Source organism: Maniola hyperantus, chromosome 2, assembly GCF_902806685.2.
Source record: "Maniola hyperantus chromosome 2, iAphHyp1.2, whole genome shotgun sequence".
NCBI lineage: Eukaryota > Metazoa > Arthropoda > Insecta > Lepidoptera > Nymphalidae > Maniola > Maniola hyperantus.
In genome coordinates this window covers 2,680,024-2,698,461 of record NC_048537.1, presented here as the reverse complement: position 1 = coordinate 2,698,461, position 18,438 = coordinate 2,680,024, and the positions used below count along the sequence as shown (strand labels likewise).

The 18,438-nt window shown below is 39.5% G+C and overlaps 1 protein-coding gene across 3 annotated transcripts; it reads right to left on the bottom strand.

The window, feature by feature from the left end:
• Positions 1 to 824: 824 nt before the first annotated feature.
• On the bottom strand, positions 825 to 18,380 carry HDAC6 (histone deacetylase 6). 3 transcript variants are annotated; one of them, XM_034979017.2, is made up of 19 exons: positions 18,172 to 18,380; positions 17,956 to 18,087; positions 17,405 to 17,494; positions 15,394 to 15,524; positions 14,704 to 14,887; positions 14,250 to 14,452; positions 13,625 to 13,693; positions 12,521 to 12,713; positions 11,423 to 11,482; positions 10,384 to 10,577; positions 9,209 to 9,462; positions 8,075 to 8,156; positions 6,902 to 7,048; positions 5,858 to 5,981; positions 5,330 to 5,557; positions 4,820 to 4,945; positions 3,926 to 4,055; positions 2,448 to 3,337; positions 825 to 2,050 (listed from the first exon to the last, which is right to left on the bottom strand). In XM_034979017.2, the coding sequence occupies exons 1-19, from the start codon at positions 18,172 to 18,174 to the stop codon at positions 1,832 to 1,834; spliced, it is 3,459 nt and encodes a 1,152-aa protein (XP_034834908.1). In that variant the 5' UTR covers positions 18,175 to 18,380; the 3' UTR covers positions 825 to 1,831. The 3 variants fall into 3 exon arrangements, with proteins under 3 accessions (XP_034834908.1, XP_034834899.1, XP_034834916.1); XM_034979008.2 differs by lacking the exon at positions 11,423 to 11,482 and adding an exon at positions 11,533 to 11,592 and having other exon boundaries at positions 18,172 to 18,378; XM_034979025.2 differs by lacking the exons at positions 11,423 to 11,482; positions 17,405 to 17,494 and adding an exon at positions 11,533 to 11,592 and having other exon boundaries at positions 18,172 to 18,378.
• Positions 18,381 to 18,438: the final 58 nt, after the last annotated feature.

Sequence of the window (18,438 nt, the reverse complement as noted above, 5' to 3'; positions counted from 1 at the left end):
ATAAATTCAGCCAATCACAAGAATTGTTATTGTAATAATGATTGATGCAATTTGTGTTGTGTACAAAGAACTTGCATGTACTATGGTTGTGTATAAGTATAAGCCTATGCCGACATCCCTTGTTTACATGTGACACGTTAAAACCATTCCACTTCTAACCATACCCCATTGCCCATAGCTCATATTTCTTGTCGGTGTAGCACATCTAGTGATTATACTCTTTGCAATTTGCATCTAGCATTTAGGGGTCAATGCTCAATGCATCATTAAATTTTTGTGGCGCCCATGAATTTAAATAATAATAAAGATGGATCAGACTCTCCTAATACAGGTCTTGAAGCAAATACAGAGAACCCCAAAGTCTGAAGAGTGGGCTCACTGCTCCAGTCAATGGTTCATTGATCTATCGCATGTGACGGTGTTTAGAAAGGCACGGAGACTTCTTTGAATAACAATAAAAATATTAATCCCTACATCATTCCACCCTTAACTTTCTAAAAACTTTCATCACACTGAAAATTTCAACACTAGGTACCTAATAGGGTTCATGAGATATTAGCTCACTAACAGACAGATGGACGGATGGACAGACGGACGGATAGCGGAGGCTTAATAATAGGATCCTGTTGGCGCCCTACGGATACGGATTCCTAAAAACAGAATTTAGAACACGAAGTAAAAGGAACTTTAATTAAAATACAAGTTTGTTAATAAAAATATATATGATATGATTTATTAATGTAATTTTATTATGTAATTCATGATCAATTAAAATGAGCAATTTAATTTGGCACATTGATTGCCATATTTCGTTTATTACAAAATACAAACTATGTTCCCAATCATTATAGCCGATTCTGTCGTACACAATGTCTAAATTGGTGTGTCTTAATCTAGTGCTATCCTTTTCACAATGCTCTAATTTTTTTTTTAGAGATTGTTTACGCTAGAATTGGCCACATTGAGGCTTATTCTGTTCTACACAGTTTATAAACTAAAAGGACAGGTCTAAATAATATATTGCTGTTCTAGTCGTAATACTCGCGGTAAAGGGTAGCACTAGATTTTTATATCTTTCTATTTAGTTTAGTTTGGAGATCATGTACAACAGAAGTAGCCACATTGTATTGTATTTTAAGATACGTTAATTTACATTATTATTTAGTTTTAATTATTTTCTTAGATGATAATAATAATAATTGTTATTATTTATTAAATACTAGATAGTATATGTCTAGGTATGGTTATTGTTATAACTTCTAACAATTACGTTTTAAATAAAATAACAATGTGCATAGGTTTTTTTACCTACTATCTACTATTATTTTTTCCTACTAAATAATTTTAAAATAATACTCGACGTGAATATTTTCTACTCAACAACATCTGTACACAATTTACATGATAACAATTGCAATATACAATACCATTTTAAAATCCTATTGTGGTACTCTAAATAATTTGTATTAAGATTTCAGATGTCAATATGTCGCTAACGAATTTTAATAAGCGTCTTGGGATATTTCTATTTTTCAAGCGTTATATAATAAAAGGCGTTATTAACTTCAATGCAATTTAAAAACTATCGTAACAAATCCAAGGCAGAATAAAGAAAAAAATTATATAAATAATGTCAAAAAATAAATTAAATAGCTGCATAGGGTAATCATAATATTCTACGGAATATGGTAAACGTTATAGCACTCTGAATTTCATAGCTGTACACTGTACAGTATTGTACATGAAAAAAACCCAATGGAAAACTTTGTAGGGTATGCTGTCTCTTTTTGTTTTGTGGTAAATGTCATAAGTGTGTCTCTGTCTTGCGGAACTATTCCATGTGAATGTCAGTTTTGTAGCACCAAGGCATGTCCTCGCCGAACTTGCATCGGTGCGCGTTGTTCTTGGCGTCGTAAAGTAATGCGTTGTCCACATACGCGTCGCACGCGCTGCACCAGGCGGAGAGGTCGACGAGAGATAACGCCAGGGCGTGACCGGTGGAGCGGTAGTGCGCTTGCATGTGACCGTTGATGTGACGACCGCAGGCCGTCTGAAACGTCAACATCAGTTACTCCATACTTCCATACTAATATTATAAATGCAAAAGAGCGTTTGTCTGTCTGCTAGCTTTTCAAGCCTCATTCGGCTGTAGCTAGTTACCACGCTACCGGCAAAGCCGTGCTGCCAAGCGATTTAGCGTTCCGGTACGATGCCGTGTAGAACTTAGCTTAGCACCTAGGATTTGAATAATGTATATTTTTTTGTAAGATTATGTTGGTGGTTCAATAAAAAAAAATAACTGACCAAAAAGGGGCATGGGTTTATAGAAACTGCCATACCCCTTCCAGCTTAGCCCGCTTTCATCTTAGACTGCATTGTCACTTACCACCAGGGGAGATTACAGTCAAGGGCTAGCTTGTATCTGAATAAAAAAAAGTAATACTTACAATATAACAATGCAGGCACACCCAGTTCTCCTTAGTATGGTCACAGTCCACACACTTGACACCTTGCTCAAAATTCACCCCCTCAGGAATCGCATATAGCATGTCCACATGTGGACACCACTGCAATGGGACCACTGCGAACATCTCCTCATCAACTATTGCCTGCATGTTCTCTGATAAAAAGTCCACTAGTGTTGTTTGTTCATTCATCTTCGTTTCACTTACGTTCTGTTTTGATGCATCTTCGTTCACTTTTGATTCACCTTCATTCACTATTGATGCACCCCTGTTCACTTTTGATGTAGCTTCGTCCACTTTTGTTGCAATTTCATTCCCTTTTGATGAATTTCTGCTAAGCTTTCGCGAATTTTCATTTACTTTTGAATCACTTTCTGCTACAGACTTTGTCCGACTAACCTCATCGTTTTCATCGTCAGTACCGCAATGTATACCATCCGCACATTTATTTTCCACCTTCAAACTCAAGTTCGACATGCTGGATTCCAAATTAGTGTCAATTTCAGACTTTTTGGAATCATTCAAACAATTGGAAGTTTTCAAATCAGTGGCGATTAAACCTCTAGATGGCGCTGGCGTTTCCAAAACATCTTCTATCGGTAGTGCAAGATGGAATTTTAGATTTTTCCAGTACTTTTTATGTGTTTTTATTACATTGTTGATACTTTCGATTGCGGACCAGTGCACTGTGTGTTTTGGTTCATAATACTGTATTATAGGATCTCCGAGTAAGGCTTTAGTACACATGGTCATAGCGTATGAGATGCTGGTGACGTTGTAACCACCTTCTAGGCACAGTATGATGCGACCGCCGGCCAGGCCTTTCAGCAAATGGGTCATTTGACCATAGCATTCCGGTGACACTTTGCAACCTGGAATATAAATTATGCTGTTATGATAAGGGTTATAATGGTATCAACTAAGTAAGAATAGGAAAGGCCTACTCTAACTCTACCTGCCAACTGTCACTTCAAGAATGCAGTTTGCATGGAAAATCTAAATATGTAAAAGGAAAAGGTGACTGACTCACTGATCTATCAACCTACAGTTCAATCTAATGAAGGGATCAGGCATGCTAATAGCTATTATGGCGTAGGCTAAGGATTTCTGAAAATTCAACCCCTAAGCGCGTAAAATAGGGGTTTGAAATTTATGTAGTCCACGCGGACGAAGTCGCGATCATAAGCTAGTACTTTACACACAATACTTTACGGACGGATGAACGGACAGACAGCGGGGCTTAGTAATAATCCCGTAGGCACCCTTCGGGTACAAAACCCTGCAAACAGGTGACATGCGGGATACCAAGGCAGAAGCGAAGCTCTTCTATTCAAGATAATTTTGTAGTGTAGAGGGGCACTAGTAAAGGAGAATTTTCTCGGTTTACTCTCCGACATCCGAACACGCAAGTACGCTATAGAAGCTTCACTTCACAAAGAAGTACAATTGGTGTACATTACCGCCAAGAGGGTCCCCCACGCAGGCATCGAAGCCAGCGGAGACTAGCACGAGATCCGGGTTGTACTCGTATGCGATAGGCAGGACTACTTGTGTGAAGGCTGCCATGTACTCCGCGTCACCCATACCGCGCTACAAACAAACAAAACCTAGTTTTATTTTTTAAGTATCACTAGCTGATGCCCGCGACTTCGTACGCGTGGATTTAGGTTTGAAAAATCCCTTGGGAACTCTTTGATTTTCCGGGATTAAAAGTAGCCTATGTCACTCTCCAGGTCTTAAACTATACCTATGCAAAAAATCACGTTGTTCCGTTGCTCCGTTGCAACGTGATTGAAGGATTTGTCCTTCAATCACGTTGCAACGGCAACGGATCAACGTGATTTTTTGCGGTCCAACAAACCAACAAACAAACACTTTCGCATTTATAATAGGGGTAGTGAAGTATCGCTAATACTACCCATATTATAAATGCGAAAGTGTGTTTGTAAGTTTTTCAATCACGTCGCAACAGAGCAACGAATTAACGTGATCTTTTGCATGGATATAAATAAAGACCTGTATGGTGACATAGGCTACTTTGTATCCCGGAAAATTGAAGAGTTCCCACGGGATTTTTGAAAAACTAAATCCACGTGAACGAAGTTGTGGGCATCAGCTAGTAACTTATATAAGTACTACAGTTCTTGCAGTTCACGAAGGCGAGTGAATTTTACTTGTGGTAACGTCGTTTACATGGGCATCGCGTAAGTGTGCGTGCATGTCGGACCAATCAGTCGCGAGCAAGCGCTCGCTAACGCACACATTTACTGTACCTTACTTGTACCGATACGACTTAAACACAAGCATGAGCCACTCGCCCTCGTGAAATGCAAATACTATAGTACTGTACTCACCTTATTCCAAGGCACATTGACGTTGTAGCCCTCCCCCCGGCCCGCGCCTACTGCGGTGTAGTCCGCGTCTCGTGAATTTGGGAAAAATGACCCGTCGTCGTAACGATGGATTGATATGTATAGGATCTGAAACGCAAACGGGATTTGTCAAGGCGGCGGATTACTATTTATCAACTATTTTTTTTAAGGTTCTGTAGTAAAGGTGGGCACAGTAATCGGTTGACATCATCATCATCATCATTATTAACCGAAAGACATCCACTGCTGGACATAGGTCTCTTGTAGGGACTTCCACACGCCACGGTCTTGCGCCGCCTGAATCCAGCGGCTCCCTGCGACTCGTCTGATGTCGTCCGTCCACCTAGTGGTGAGGGTCTTCCAACGGGGGGTATGAAACGAATCATAAGTAAAACAATTAATAACAAGCGTACGAGCCTGCGTGCGTGTGTGTGTGCGAGCGTGCGTGCGTGTGTACGAGCGTGCGTGTGTGTGTGTGTGTGTGTGTGTTACCTCTTTATCCCCATAAGTGATCTTCTGTGTTCCATTTCCATGATGAACATCCCAATCCATGATCAACACTCGTTGCAACCCGTGACTTTGTATAGCGTATTTGGCTGCAATGGCGGCGTTGTTGAGCAAGCAGAAGCCGCTGGGTATCTCGTCATCCGCATGATGCCCTGGTGGTCGTATGACGCACACGCCTGACCCGGCCACGTTGGACAAAACTGCGTCTACCATCTATGGAGATACAGTTCAATATTGAATGATGCGTAGTTGGCTGAATCCTCAGACTATTTAAGAAAAAATAATGTTAGACAAATCAGTGTCTACCGTCTATGGAGATAGGGTTCAAAACTCAATGACAGTTCAGAACAGTCTCCACCATGTTCGCCCTCGATTTCGACTGCCCCGCCATAGTAAGAAATAAATTTTACCCCAAAAGCTTTCATATGGCATAAGTTTGAACCTCATAGAGGGATTTTAAGAAATTGGAGAACCAGGGTTCAGTATATTTTGCCCATAGTTTTTTGTACTTACTTGCAGTACGCAGCCTGCCGCCACGGCAGCGCTCTCTAACGTGTCAGGGTGGAAGTATATGGAGTCGTACGCCTCCTTCTGACTGTTTAGATCTCTTAGCTTCGTACTTGCCAGTTCTTTTAACCTGCATCATAAGGAAGCAACGATTGCGTAGAGTTTACCATACAAAGAAATAGGCTACTTGACAATTTTTTTAAGTTGGTCTTAAATGGTTAATATTTGTCCTATTATATCAAAAAAATTAACACTATATTTTTTTGCGCCCTAAAAACCGTAAAACTTTAATTTAAAAAAATATTTTTCTTAGACAGGTGAAAACACTGTCGGCCATGTTTGGCCGATAGATTATCTGTGCTCTGACGTCATGCATTTGTAAACAACAGTATAACCCTGTGGTTATACTGTTGTTTACAAATGCATGACATCAGAGCACAGATAATCTATCGGCCAAACATGGCCGACAGTGTTTTCACCTGTCTAAGAAAAATATTTTTTTAAATTAAAGTTTTACGGTTTTTAGGGCGCAAAAAAATATAGTGTTAATTTTTTTTGATATAATAGGACAAATATTAACCATTTAAGACCAACTTAAAAAAATTGTCAAGTAGCCTATTGAATGAGTTATTGTGACGGTTGCCACAGATGCAACTAGATGTCGCTATTCAATCGATAACATTTCATGACGTAGTCCCGAACAAATGTACCGCTGACAGTACTCCCACTAGCAGAGTTTTCTGCAATCTGGACTATATTAACAAGTTTCAAGATACAACCGTCGTCGGTCCAGCTGGCGCTATCGGGCACAACCAACCGCTCGGTGGGAGATCTCCCTTTGGTACGGTCGAGCCTGCACACCGCTCCCGTACATTAATTTGAACAAATTGTATTATTGATCAAACTAAACCTTTTTTTCTTTCATCCGGATGTTTTTCTCACTCCAACGAAGCGCCCTCCATCTTATGCTGCATCATTACTTGTCAGCAGGTATGGTTGCAGCTAAGCGCTTGTCTATAAATTAAAAAAAATATATTAAAATTGGGTTACCTGTCAAGATGTTTCCTCGTATGCACGGCGAGTATCTCTTCGTCGGTCGCAGTCCTGGCGGTCAGTTGGTGCAGTCGGTCTAACAGACCGAAGTCGCGGTGCCTTTCGTGTATGCGCAGGACACGTTCCGGACTCTCTACGTGACCTCTAGACGGGGAAATTGGGTATTTTCCTACTTTTGAATTTGATAAATATTATTACTTTATTATAAACTAGGATAAAAATAATGACGTACGCTGAAAAAATATTAAAATCCAACAAACATTTACAAAGTTACAGGCATTTTAATTTTGGAGTGGGAGGGTCTTCTATCCCTTTCTCGCAAATCGAAAATTTGTATGAAAGCGCACGAAGCTACTATGGCTATTAGTAAGGTGTGACGGCAAAATGCTATATCGCTATCTCTGTTAAGCAGAAATATTTAAATGTTTATAACTTTTTTGTCATTTGATCGATTTAATTAGTTTTTTCAGTTTACGTCATTATTTTTATCCTAGTTTATAATAAAGTAATAAAAAAATTGGAGTCAAATACCCAATTGCTCGTTATTATTGAAGCTGTGATAGCCTAGTGGTTAGGACATCCGCCTTCTGTGTGGGCTCTTCTCAGACCTGGGCGCGTTTGGAACCCTCGTAGCTTTAGTTTTAAGTTTGCGTTATAATTATCACCACTATATCTTACAAATCTAACACCATACCAGACCATCAATAAGCGTAATTTATTACCTATTTTGAATAAATCATTTGACTTTGACTAATCGGAGGTCGGGGGTTCGATCCCGGGCACGCACCTCTAACTTTTCGGAGCTATGTGCGTTTTAATTACATAATTAAATATCACTTGCTTTAACGGTGAAGGAAAACATCGTGAGGAAACCTGTATGCCTGAGAGTTCTCCATAATGTTCTCAAAGGTGTGTAAAGTCTACCAATCCGCACATGGCTAGGCATATCTAGTTAGTGTAAGTGGCACTGCCGTTCTAATAAGATAGAAAATAAATAAAATAAAATAAAAATAAATAAAAATGGCCAGCGTGGTAGACTATGGCGAAACCCCCTCTCGCTCTGAGAGGAGACCCGTGCTCTGTAGTGAGCCGGTAATGGGTTGATCATGATGATGATGATGACATGCAGAAGATGAAAATATGGTGATCGATTTACCCGTCAATACTCACGGTTCGCATATATTCCTGTGTTTCAGCATGGCGTGGTCGAAGACGTAGCACACTGGGTGTTGAGCTAGCGTCAAATCTGTCACTGCAAAAGAAGAGCTTCTTAATTAATAGTTTAAGCTAAAGTCGGCCAATCTCCTCTGTGTCTCCTTCAAGCTACTTGAGACTGGCAAAGTGCATTGTGCTGACATGGCACTGGAAAAACCCATATATTAAGAGAAGAAGAAGTAAGCTAAAGTCAGAAAAGCAGGTTTAATTTAACTATTTTTATAAGTTATTAAAATGTCCTCATATAAAGCTTGCACGTGGATATAGATCACAACACGTAGAGGCTTATCGAGAGTTTTAATCTTTATAATAACCTAACTGCAATATTAACTTGATTAGGGCACAACTGCTATTGCAACCACTTAATCAAAATAGCGACCTAAACACAAAAGTATTTAATAGTCATTGAGTCGCGAGTCGGAACAAGACAGGCTTAAAAACCTTCAAACACCGGTATTTATACAAATCGATTCAAGATGGCTCCCCCGCCACAGATCGCGTGGCATAGGATGAGTCAAATATTGTCTAATTCATTAAACTAACTTCAATAAGCTAACAATAGGGTATTATTACCCTTTCTTGAAGTGTTAAGAGCCTCAATAGCTCAACGGGTAAAGGAGTGGACTGAAAACCGAAAGTTCGACGGTTCAAACCCCGCCCGTTGCACTATTGTCGTACCTACTCCTAGCGCAAGCTTGACGCTTAGTTGGAGAGGAAAGCGGAATATTAGTCATTGAACATGGCTAATATTCTTTAAAAAAATAGGGTATTAGGTATTACTCTTTTTTGAAGTGTCTTAGACATCATCATCACTTTCCATCACGTGTGATTGTGTTTAAGCGTGTTCCTATCGGTACGCTTATTATAAATGCGAAAGTGTGTTTGTTTGTTGGTTTGTCCTTCAATCACGTAGCAACGGTGTAACGGATTGAGGTGATTTTTTGCATGGTATATATGAAGACCTGGAAAGTGACATAGGCTACTTTTTATCCCAGAAAATCAAAGAGTTCCCACGGGATTTTTAAAAACCTAAATCCACACGGACGAAGTCGCGGTCATCAGCTAGTAATGAATAAAAAAGTCACTTACCTATTGACAAATGGTCCAATTTCTCTTTTATACGCAATTTAGTCGCGTCATTTTGTAAAGGATAGCAGTCCCTTGTGGCGAAACGCTCGGGTCTCGTTTCATCTCCCTCCCACTTTACTGAGACCGTGTGTTTCTGTTTATCTCTGTCACACACATTGACGACTGTCGTGTCTGTACTGTACGTGGGTTGGTAGTTGTAGCAGCGCCAGTGTTTCTTGTGGGCGTATATGCAATTGAGGATGGATTCTCGTATTCTGTGTGAGAAAGAAAATTCGATAAAGTTTTAGCCAGAAAACAAATTAAACTTTTCAAAGTGTGAAAAAAGTTATTGAGAAGCAATAGAAAGAAAGAAAAACCGACCAAGTGCGAGTCAGGTTCCGTACTACAGTCGTATTTTTTTGACATTTTGCATGATTATATTCTGCAACTGTTCATTGTGCAAATTTAGTCGTTCAAAGAGCCGCTAAATGTTGGAGTCTCGAGGTACTGGAAAGAGTTCACATCGGAAAGCGTGGCGTCAGCAGATTACGAAGTGGACCTACATCAAATGAGTCGCTGGGAGCCACTATATCTATAGTGTATATAGTGTGTATTTGTACCACAGTACAAGCAGTTCAAGACCACGGCGTGTGGAAGTCACTATAAGACCCCTACATCCAGCAGAGGATCTATCGGTTGACGATGTTGCATAATGTTGCTAGATCTATGTCACCTATACCCTGTTCATTAGCATCGTTCAACGCGCTTTTGGACAATAATGCTCAATGGGACCCATTTAATGATGGGTCTATAATACTGGTTCGGGAGTTACTGAAGTACGCTGAGAGCATTGCATGAATATGTCATTCAATGTTCTCAGCGTACATATTCAAAATCCTTAGATTTTTTACCGTTTTGTATTTTATGTCTTTTTTCTTGTACCTTTATTTGTATTTAAATTTATTATTAATTATCTAGTTAGTGTAAGTGGCACTGCTGTTCTAATAAGATATTAAAAAAAAAAAAAAAAAACTTACACCGGAATCCACAGTCAAAATAGGAGCTTATTTAAATTCAAGCAACATGTGTGATACAAACTAAATGCATTGCATAAAGGTTGAATATGACACATGTCGTTTGAATCGTCCTCTAAAGAAGCCTTGACTATGAATTATAATGTTAGTCTCTCAACTTACGAGTCAGTAGGTTCAGCTAAAGTCTGCAACCTCGGCGGCGGGTGTCCCAGCAATGTTCGAAGTGTGAGCGCGGCCGCTTCAGCGAGCGAGCGGACGCAGTACCCGCCCTCCAGCACCACACACACGCTGGGACATACGCTCATCACCATGTTGAGCAGGGTCGCGTAGCACGCGGGTGTTACCTCCATCTCGCCCTGATCAAAACGACCTAATATAGGAAACTAGCTGATGCCCGCGAGTTCGTCCGCAGATTTTGTAAATTTCATGGGTACTCTTAGATTTTCAGGGATAAAAAGTAACGTATTTCGTTCTCCGGGATACAAGGTAACTCTATGCAAAATTTTGTCAGAATCGGTTAAATTGATGGGCCGTATAAGGTCCACAACGCACAACAGACGGAAACGTTTAAGTGCGGAAACCAGCCCAGAATGAAGAAGAAGAAGAAGAAAGAAGGTCCACATAAGGAGTTTAAGGAAAGGTAAGGACAGCCTGTTTCGCATTTTATAATATTAAGTACCTAAGTTCAAAAAGTAAGCACGTCCGCTTCAGCGAGCGAGCGGACGCAGTAACCTCCTAACACCACATACACTAGCTATGCACTATGCTCGCACATCTATACAGGGTGTAACCAGAACGCTAGCAAAAACGTAGCGTTATTGTTATACTACCTAAACACAATCCAATACCAATAACCAATTGCCTCATTTTGTAGTTTTAGTGATTTAGTATTTTTCAAACCCGCAACGCATAACGTGCAAAACTCGGGTCAATGCTCCGCCTACGACGCGGCATTGAGTCCGAGTGGCCTACTTACGTCTACTACTAGCGTAAGTCAGATGTTTTATTGGCAATATATCGTAAACTTTTAATAAATTATAGGTTTTTATTTTTTTTGGGTTTTCTTGTAGTATATCAGTAATCATCAGTACTATCATCTGTCTTCGTTTTATACACCTGTATAATATGCTCATTGCTAAAACTAACTACTGAGAATTTCTTAACAAACCCCAATAACTTTTTGCCAGACCCCTCTACCTACCTTCTCATCGCCAATAGCGGAATCATACCCAGCGGAGACTATGAGGAGTTGAGGCGAGAACTGAAAGAGAGAGGCACAGTGGAGACTAGAGATAGAAAGGGATAGAGTACCTCCGGGCAGCCCACCGCGGCGTCGTAGCCCGCCGATATGAGAACCAGCTCCGGTTGGTACTGCGGTCCACAAAAATGTTATGTAAGAAAGGGTCAAATTAAACTAGACAAGATCCACGGAAAGAAGTTAATATGTGGCTCTCTCTGTTACGTAATCCCATACAAATGACAAAGATGAAAATCTTAGTGGGCGTTAACCATTTTGATCCACCAACCAACCACAAACAAAACTATGTTTTCAAATGTTTTTGAAAACATTTTCGAACTGAATTTCAAATGTTTTTTGAAAACAAGTTTGTGGTTGGTTGGTGACTCAAAATGTTTAACGCCTGCTAAGATTTTTGGCTCTGTCATTTTTATGGGATTACATAACCGAGAGCGTGCTATACTTCCGTGGATAGATTATATAAGCATCGGTATTATTACAAAAAATGCAAATATTCTTGTTCTTAATCGTTCACTCTTGACAGAGTGGTCGTGGCTATAAATTCTTCACTGCTGCTCGTGCGATCTCCCTCCAGCGACTTCTGTTGGTGACATTACGTGCAAATATGTATATCGAAACCGAAGGGTTCCATACTATCGTACAAGACATAAATTATTATAGCGGCCATTTTGACATTTTTGTTATAATTATGGTTATCAAAAATATTTTTTTGTAACTTATATAATACTAGGTTATGCTCGCGACTTCGTCCGCGTGGATTACAAAATTTCAAACCCCTATTTAACCCCCTTAGGAGTTGAATTTTCAAAAATCCTTTCTTAGCGGATGCCTACGTCAAAATAGCTATCTGCATGCCAAATTTCAGCCCGATCCGTTCAGTAGTTTGAGCTGTGCATTGATAGATCAGTCAGTCAGTCAGTCAGTCAGTCACCTTCTCCTTTTATATATATAGATTCGGCTTTATTCACTTTTGTGAAATTCTGTAAATGAATAAACAAACCGTCCAGTACATTATAAGTATAGATTTCCATTACAACTCACCTCGATAGCCATAGGCAGCAATAGTTGGTGCCATATCGCGATATAGTCCGCGTCACCCATGCCCGTCTGGTTGAGCGGCACGTTGAAGGTGTAGCCCTCCCCCCGACCACACCCTGTATAGTGGAAGTTCGACTGCCGCAGGCTCGGCCAGAACGCGCCGTGCTCGTAGCGGTGGATCGAGAAGTACACCACCCTGTATAGCAAATATACCGTTTTCCCGTAAAAATAGACCAAGCAACCAAAGTTAAAGCATTTAATCTTTGGCATTTACTTTTTTTTTTAATAGATATAGCGAGCAAACGAGCAGGCGGGTCACCTGATGTTAAGTGATTACTACCGCCCAGGAACCGCCGATGCGTTGCCGGCCTTTTAGGAATTTGTTGATCCGCCCCTTGAATAACCCCATGTTATAATCTAGTGGGAACACCGCCGATCTATACAGTACTTGGTGCTTTAAAACATCTCAATGAAAGATAGTGGCCTCAAAACAGATGTTCTGTTTGGCGGCCAAATACAAATGGAAATATCGAAAGATCTGAGTTACTCTCAAGTCAAGCCTAGATTTAACTTCAAAAAGAGCTCTGGAAGACAATGGAGATGTGTTTGCGGGTAGGTAGGTAGTTATTCTTTCAGTCAACTCATTGTGATTGCAAGTTTCCTTTTTTCCTTTTGAAGTACGGAACCCTAAAAATGCAGCGTGTGGAAGGAGCGGTGGCGGAAGTAAGCTGCGCAGCGCGAAATGGCTGCGCGGCGGGACACATAATTATCAAATAATTTTAAATACATATCAAAAATTGCGTAACCGGCAGGAATCGAACCTGCATCTTCTGGGTTCGCGCCCGATGCCTTGACCACTCGGCCACGGTCTCGCTTACTGCCAGTGACGAAATTGGTGATATGTATGTTAACTCAGTACTGAAGCGACTGTTTAATGCCATCTAGTAGCGACACCTCGCAGTTATCGAAACTACTGCTGAATTTCCTTGAAGTGTAGGTAAAACACTAAAAAAATTATTAAAAAAACATAATTATCAATTCCGTAAATAATATTTTTTTCAAAAAATAGGACTAAAAACTAACTAACTAACGGTCAGTGTCACTAACCTTGGATCGTCATAAAACATCTGCTGCGTTGCTTGTCCGTGGTGCACGTCCCAATCGATTATCAATATCCTGCGAAAGTGTATTTGTTTACTGGTTTGTCCTTCAATCACGCCGCAATGGAGCAACGGATCGGCGTAATTTTGTGCATGTATGTATTTAAGGACCTAGAGAGTGACATAGGCTACTTTTTATTCCGGAAAATCAAAGAGTTCCTACGGGATTTGAAAAACCTAAATCCACGCGGACGAAGTCGTGGGCATCAACTACTTAGTTACCACGTAAAAACATTGACAACTTTCATGATCATATTTAATGTTTTTTTTTTAAATAAATGTAATAATTTTCCAACTTTGTGAGATTTTGCTGTGTAGTTTTTAACAGGCTACTTCAAGGCTGAAATCTTTGACAGACTCAGACTTAAGATTGAGTTAAAACGAGACAGACAGACAACGTGAGAGATATAGCTCTGTCTAGTTTTAACTCTGTCTTAAGTCTAAGCTAAGTCAGAGTGTGCTCTATAGATCTCACCCTAAGTAAGGTAGAAGTGTTTCATACACAATATGAAAAGACTTTTCACGTGATTTTTCACATGCTACCTGTGAAATGGACCATCTCTGGTACCAACCTTTGCAAATGTCGCACGGTGAGCGCGTGGTGCGCCGCGAGCGCCACGTTGTTGTAGAAGCAGTACCCGCAAGGCTCGGCGCGCATCGCGTGGTGTCCGGGCGGCCGGACGAAGGCGGCCCCATTCTGGACCGTGCCGGCCACGATCCGGTCCACCATGTCTATTGTAGACCCGGCTGCGATCAGGGCTAGCTCGTGGGTACTCTGAAAAAAAATTCCTTAACTCAAAACATTGAGTGACATGCTGCATAAATAGCACACGACGAATCGACAATTTATCTAAAGACAATTTATACATCTGTTACATGTTGTAACATCTTGGTTCTGTTGCGTGGCTTCCGACATCTCGTGAGTAGAAGGTGAGTGTAGATTGTGCAATTTTTAACTAGCCTTAAGGCTCTGGGTTCTAGTTTCCCAATAAAAAATACCCATAAATTAATAAAGTTTCAACTTACAGGGTGTATATACACAGCGTCGTACTTCGAAGACAAGTCTTCCAGAACCTGTACATCTTGGTTCTGGTGCGTGGTCGCCAACATCTCGTGAACAGAGGGTGAGTGTAAAGTATCCAGCTCTTCCTTGGTCGCCGCTCTCGGTGGAAACGACACGCATTGCTCTATCAGATTTAGTTCTTGACACCTGTTACAAACATAAACTTTATACTATTAATGCTATTCTATATTCTATAATGTACATAAATGGAAATTATCAATAAATCACTACCTACCCATATTATAAATCTGAAAGTGTGTTTCTTGTTTGGTCTGTCCTTCAATCACGTCGCAACAGAGCAAAGGAACGACGCGACTTTTTGCATAGGACCTGGAGAGTGACATTTCGTACCACACTCTCGTTACCACTTTTTCTCACGTAAACACGTTACGGAAGATCCCACGGCATTTTTAAAAAACTAAATCCACGCGGACGAAGTCGCGGGTATCAGCTAGTTGCTTTATTTTCAAATAATGTATTTAAATAATAATTTGTTACATTGTAATGAAAACCAGTCATGTTTATAGTTATTTTTCTATGTTGAGCAAATAATACTGATACTTCTTGATTCTTCACTAAAACTTGCACTATTTGTCTAGGCTTAGCAATTGTGTATTATAATCATGAATCAGCATACAAGACGTTTTGCTTACCGGTTAATAACTCCAATCAACCTCTCCGGACATTCGGGATACTTGTCATCCCACAGGCAGCGATGCTCCGCCATGCGAGGCTCCGTGACGAATCCCGTAGGACCCTTCACTTTCGTCTTTGCCTCCATTGCCTATGACACAACAAATTGTACTATTGAACAAATCCATACTAATATTATAAATGTGAAATTCATACTAATAAGTATTATAATGCTCTGTCTGCTACCTTTTAACGGCCAACAGTTCAACCGATTTTGATAAAGTTTGGTACAGAGCTAGCTTACATTCTGGGTAAGGACATTATTTATTCCGGGAAATCAAAGAGTTCTCACGGGATTTTTAAAGTTACGGAACCCAGCCACAACAAAAGTGTCTTAAGTCTCTAGGATGCAAGCTTACTACGTCTAATTTCATTGAGATTGCTTCAAGGGTACAGTATTGAAATACATACATAGTAACACACATGCACACTTTCGCATTTTTAATATTAAAATAAATAAATAAAATAAATAAAATAAAATAGCCTTTATTCTCTGATACAATAATTATACATCTTATATTACTAACTAACCGTATTACTAATTTCTTATTTCCTATTATTTAATTATCCTATCCTATATAATTTATTCTAAAAATTGGTAACACCAGCAATTTACAGATCAGGTTGTCCTCTTTGGACATAGGCCTCCTCTAGACTTCTCCATTTTTTTCCTATCTAACGCCAATCTGCGCCAACCCTTTGGCAGGTCATCCTCCCATCTCCTCTGTGGCCGTCCTCTCGCTCTCTTCCCATCTCTAGGGTACCAGTAAGTGACCTCTTTGGTCCATTTATCCCTTGGAGATCTGATCACATGGCTTTTAATATTAGTAATGGTTATACTAATTTTAAATATTTTTTTAAATTTCAGATACAAGTTCGCCCTTGACTGCAATCTCACCTGGTGGTAAGTGATGATGCAGTCTAAGATGGATTATATTATTAACGCTTTATTGCACAGATACAAAGTAAAATCATACAAATTATAGCTGCAGCGTGCAAGGTCGGTCTTAGCACTAAAGCAATTCACTCAGATAACCTTTGATAACATTAGCAATTTGCGGGATGTATACAAATAATTTTGTAGGACTATGTGGCCATTTCATTGTACAAATATTTACTAAGCTGCATACAAAAAATCAGCTGGCTATTCATAACTTTTATGACCTCATTATTTCGACATATTCAGAGTGGAGGTTGCTGCAGTCAAGTTCAAACTATCTATTTTGTAGGACAATTGTTTTTAAGAGTTTATTACAATAACTTACTGTTACTCAGACAATTTTGACACCCCACCGAATCAACATGTTTTATACCTGCACTGCACATTACAATAGCTACCTGTATCGAGAATTTTCACAGAAGAAAACTTGAGCGTCTCGTCGAACCAACCCTACTCATGAAGATTCAGCCTGTTACTAATCACTTAAAAAAACAGGCAGCGGCTGCTAGCCCAAAAGGAATTGCAAAAGCTTTGGTTTGTGAAGCAAGTATATTAGGCTCTACATACTACTATGGAACAGAGTACATCACAATACATACTATGGAGGAGGTTTTGATTTGTAAATTGTCAGTGTAAAAATAAAAGGAAGAGGAGATAACAGAAGAGATAGTATCAATAAAAATGGAAAAGAGGCGATAGGTGACCTCCCTGGGGAACACCTGCAGAGAGTGATGAGAGTGCAGAACTCTCCCATCAATTTGAATATATTATTGACATCTGGTTAAATACAACCTGAACCACTTAAGTACTTCAGAAGAGAACTTCAGGGAACTTAACATTGCAAGAAGTAAGTAGATAGACAGTATAAAAAGCATTGTATGTAGCATAAGTAAAGCTCATGATTTTAATTAGTGCATTAATTAGTGCAGGGACTCTGCTGTGGCCTAGTCTAAAGCCAGATTGAAAAGGATGAAAAGTGTCTAAAGACAGGATGTGATTTTTAGTAAGCAAAAGACTCAGTTGTTACTTACTATTTGGTATGGGTCACGCAACACTGTATCAACAGTAAATTTCTTCTTTTGTTGGGCTTTCTTTTTAGCAGCTATCACAGAGGCAGATGGCTAACAAATAAAAACATATTTCTTTATCTTAAATAAGTTACAAAAGATAATCAGAGATTATATTTACCAACAGGAAATGGGAATTACTTTGACATTGTAGAGATAAATATTATCTATGATATTCATCATCCAAATACAAGAGATACTGAAAAATATATTTAAATATTTAATACATAAAGTTCGAATTATAATTTTTAATGTTATCTTTTTAGTAAACAGTATTATTTATACAGTTAGGCATTTGTATAACTTTATTATGCAGAAACAAATATGTAATTCTTATTTGTGTGTTAAGTTTTGGAAGTTGCTTTAAATAAAGATTTTTCTTTCTTAAAAGGTGTAATATTTTGGCAGAGGGGAATGTTGAGTATTTCCTTGCTTCCCTCTCCATGGTGGTGTGTTTCTTCAAAAGCTACACCAATCAAAAGTAAATATAAGCTAAAACTTGGGTTTAAACATACTTTGGCTCCAGCAGACATTGCACGGGTTTGGATTTTCGCTTTCCTTGCTCCATTCCTTGTTACAATAGACGAGGGGGGTGTTTTCTTCCCGTCTCCACTGGACCGGGTGGTCTGAGACGGTAAGGGGACTGACTAAACAAAGCAAACAAACAGTTCACTAAATGTAAACACATCACCCTGATCGAATAAAGTTAAAATAATAACAGAAATAGTTACCATTGCTGAGTGAGAATGTCAGATTTATGCCGCCAGTACAGTAATTTTGCTTTTGAACTACTTTTATGCTAATTTACACAGTCATTGCTATTTTAAATTACCATTCGCCGAGGCGAGGCTAACTTCCAAACACGGCATTAAAATCACAATAAAACACCAATAAAATGACGTGATTTTGACAAATATAAATCCAAATCCACATAAATCATAGAGATCCTGCGCGATTGCGGGAGAATGACAGCTACAATGTCACGATCGCAATCATCT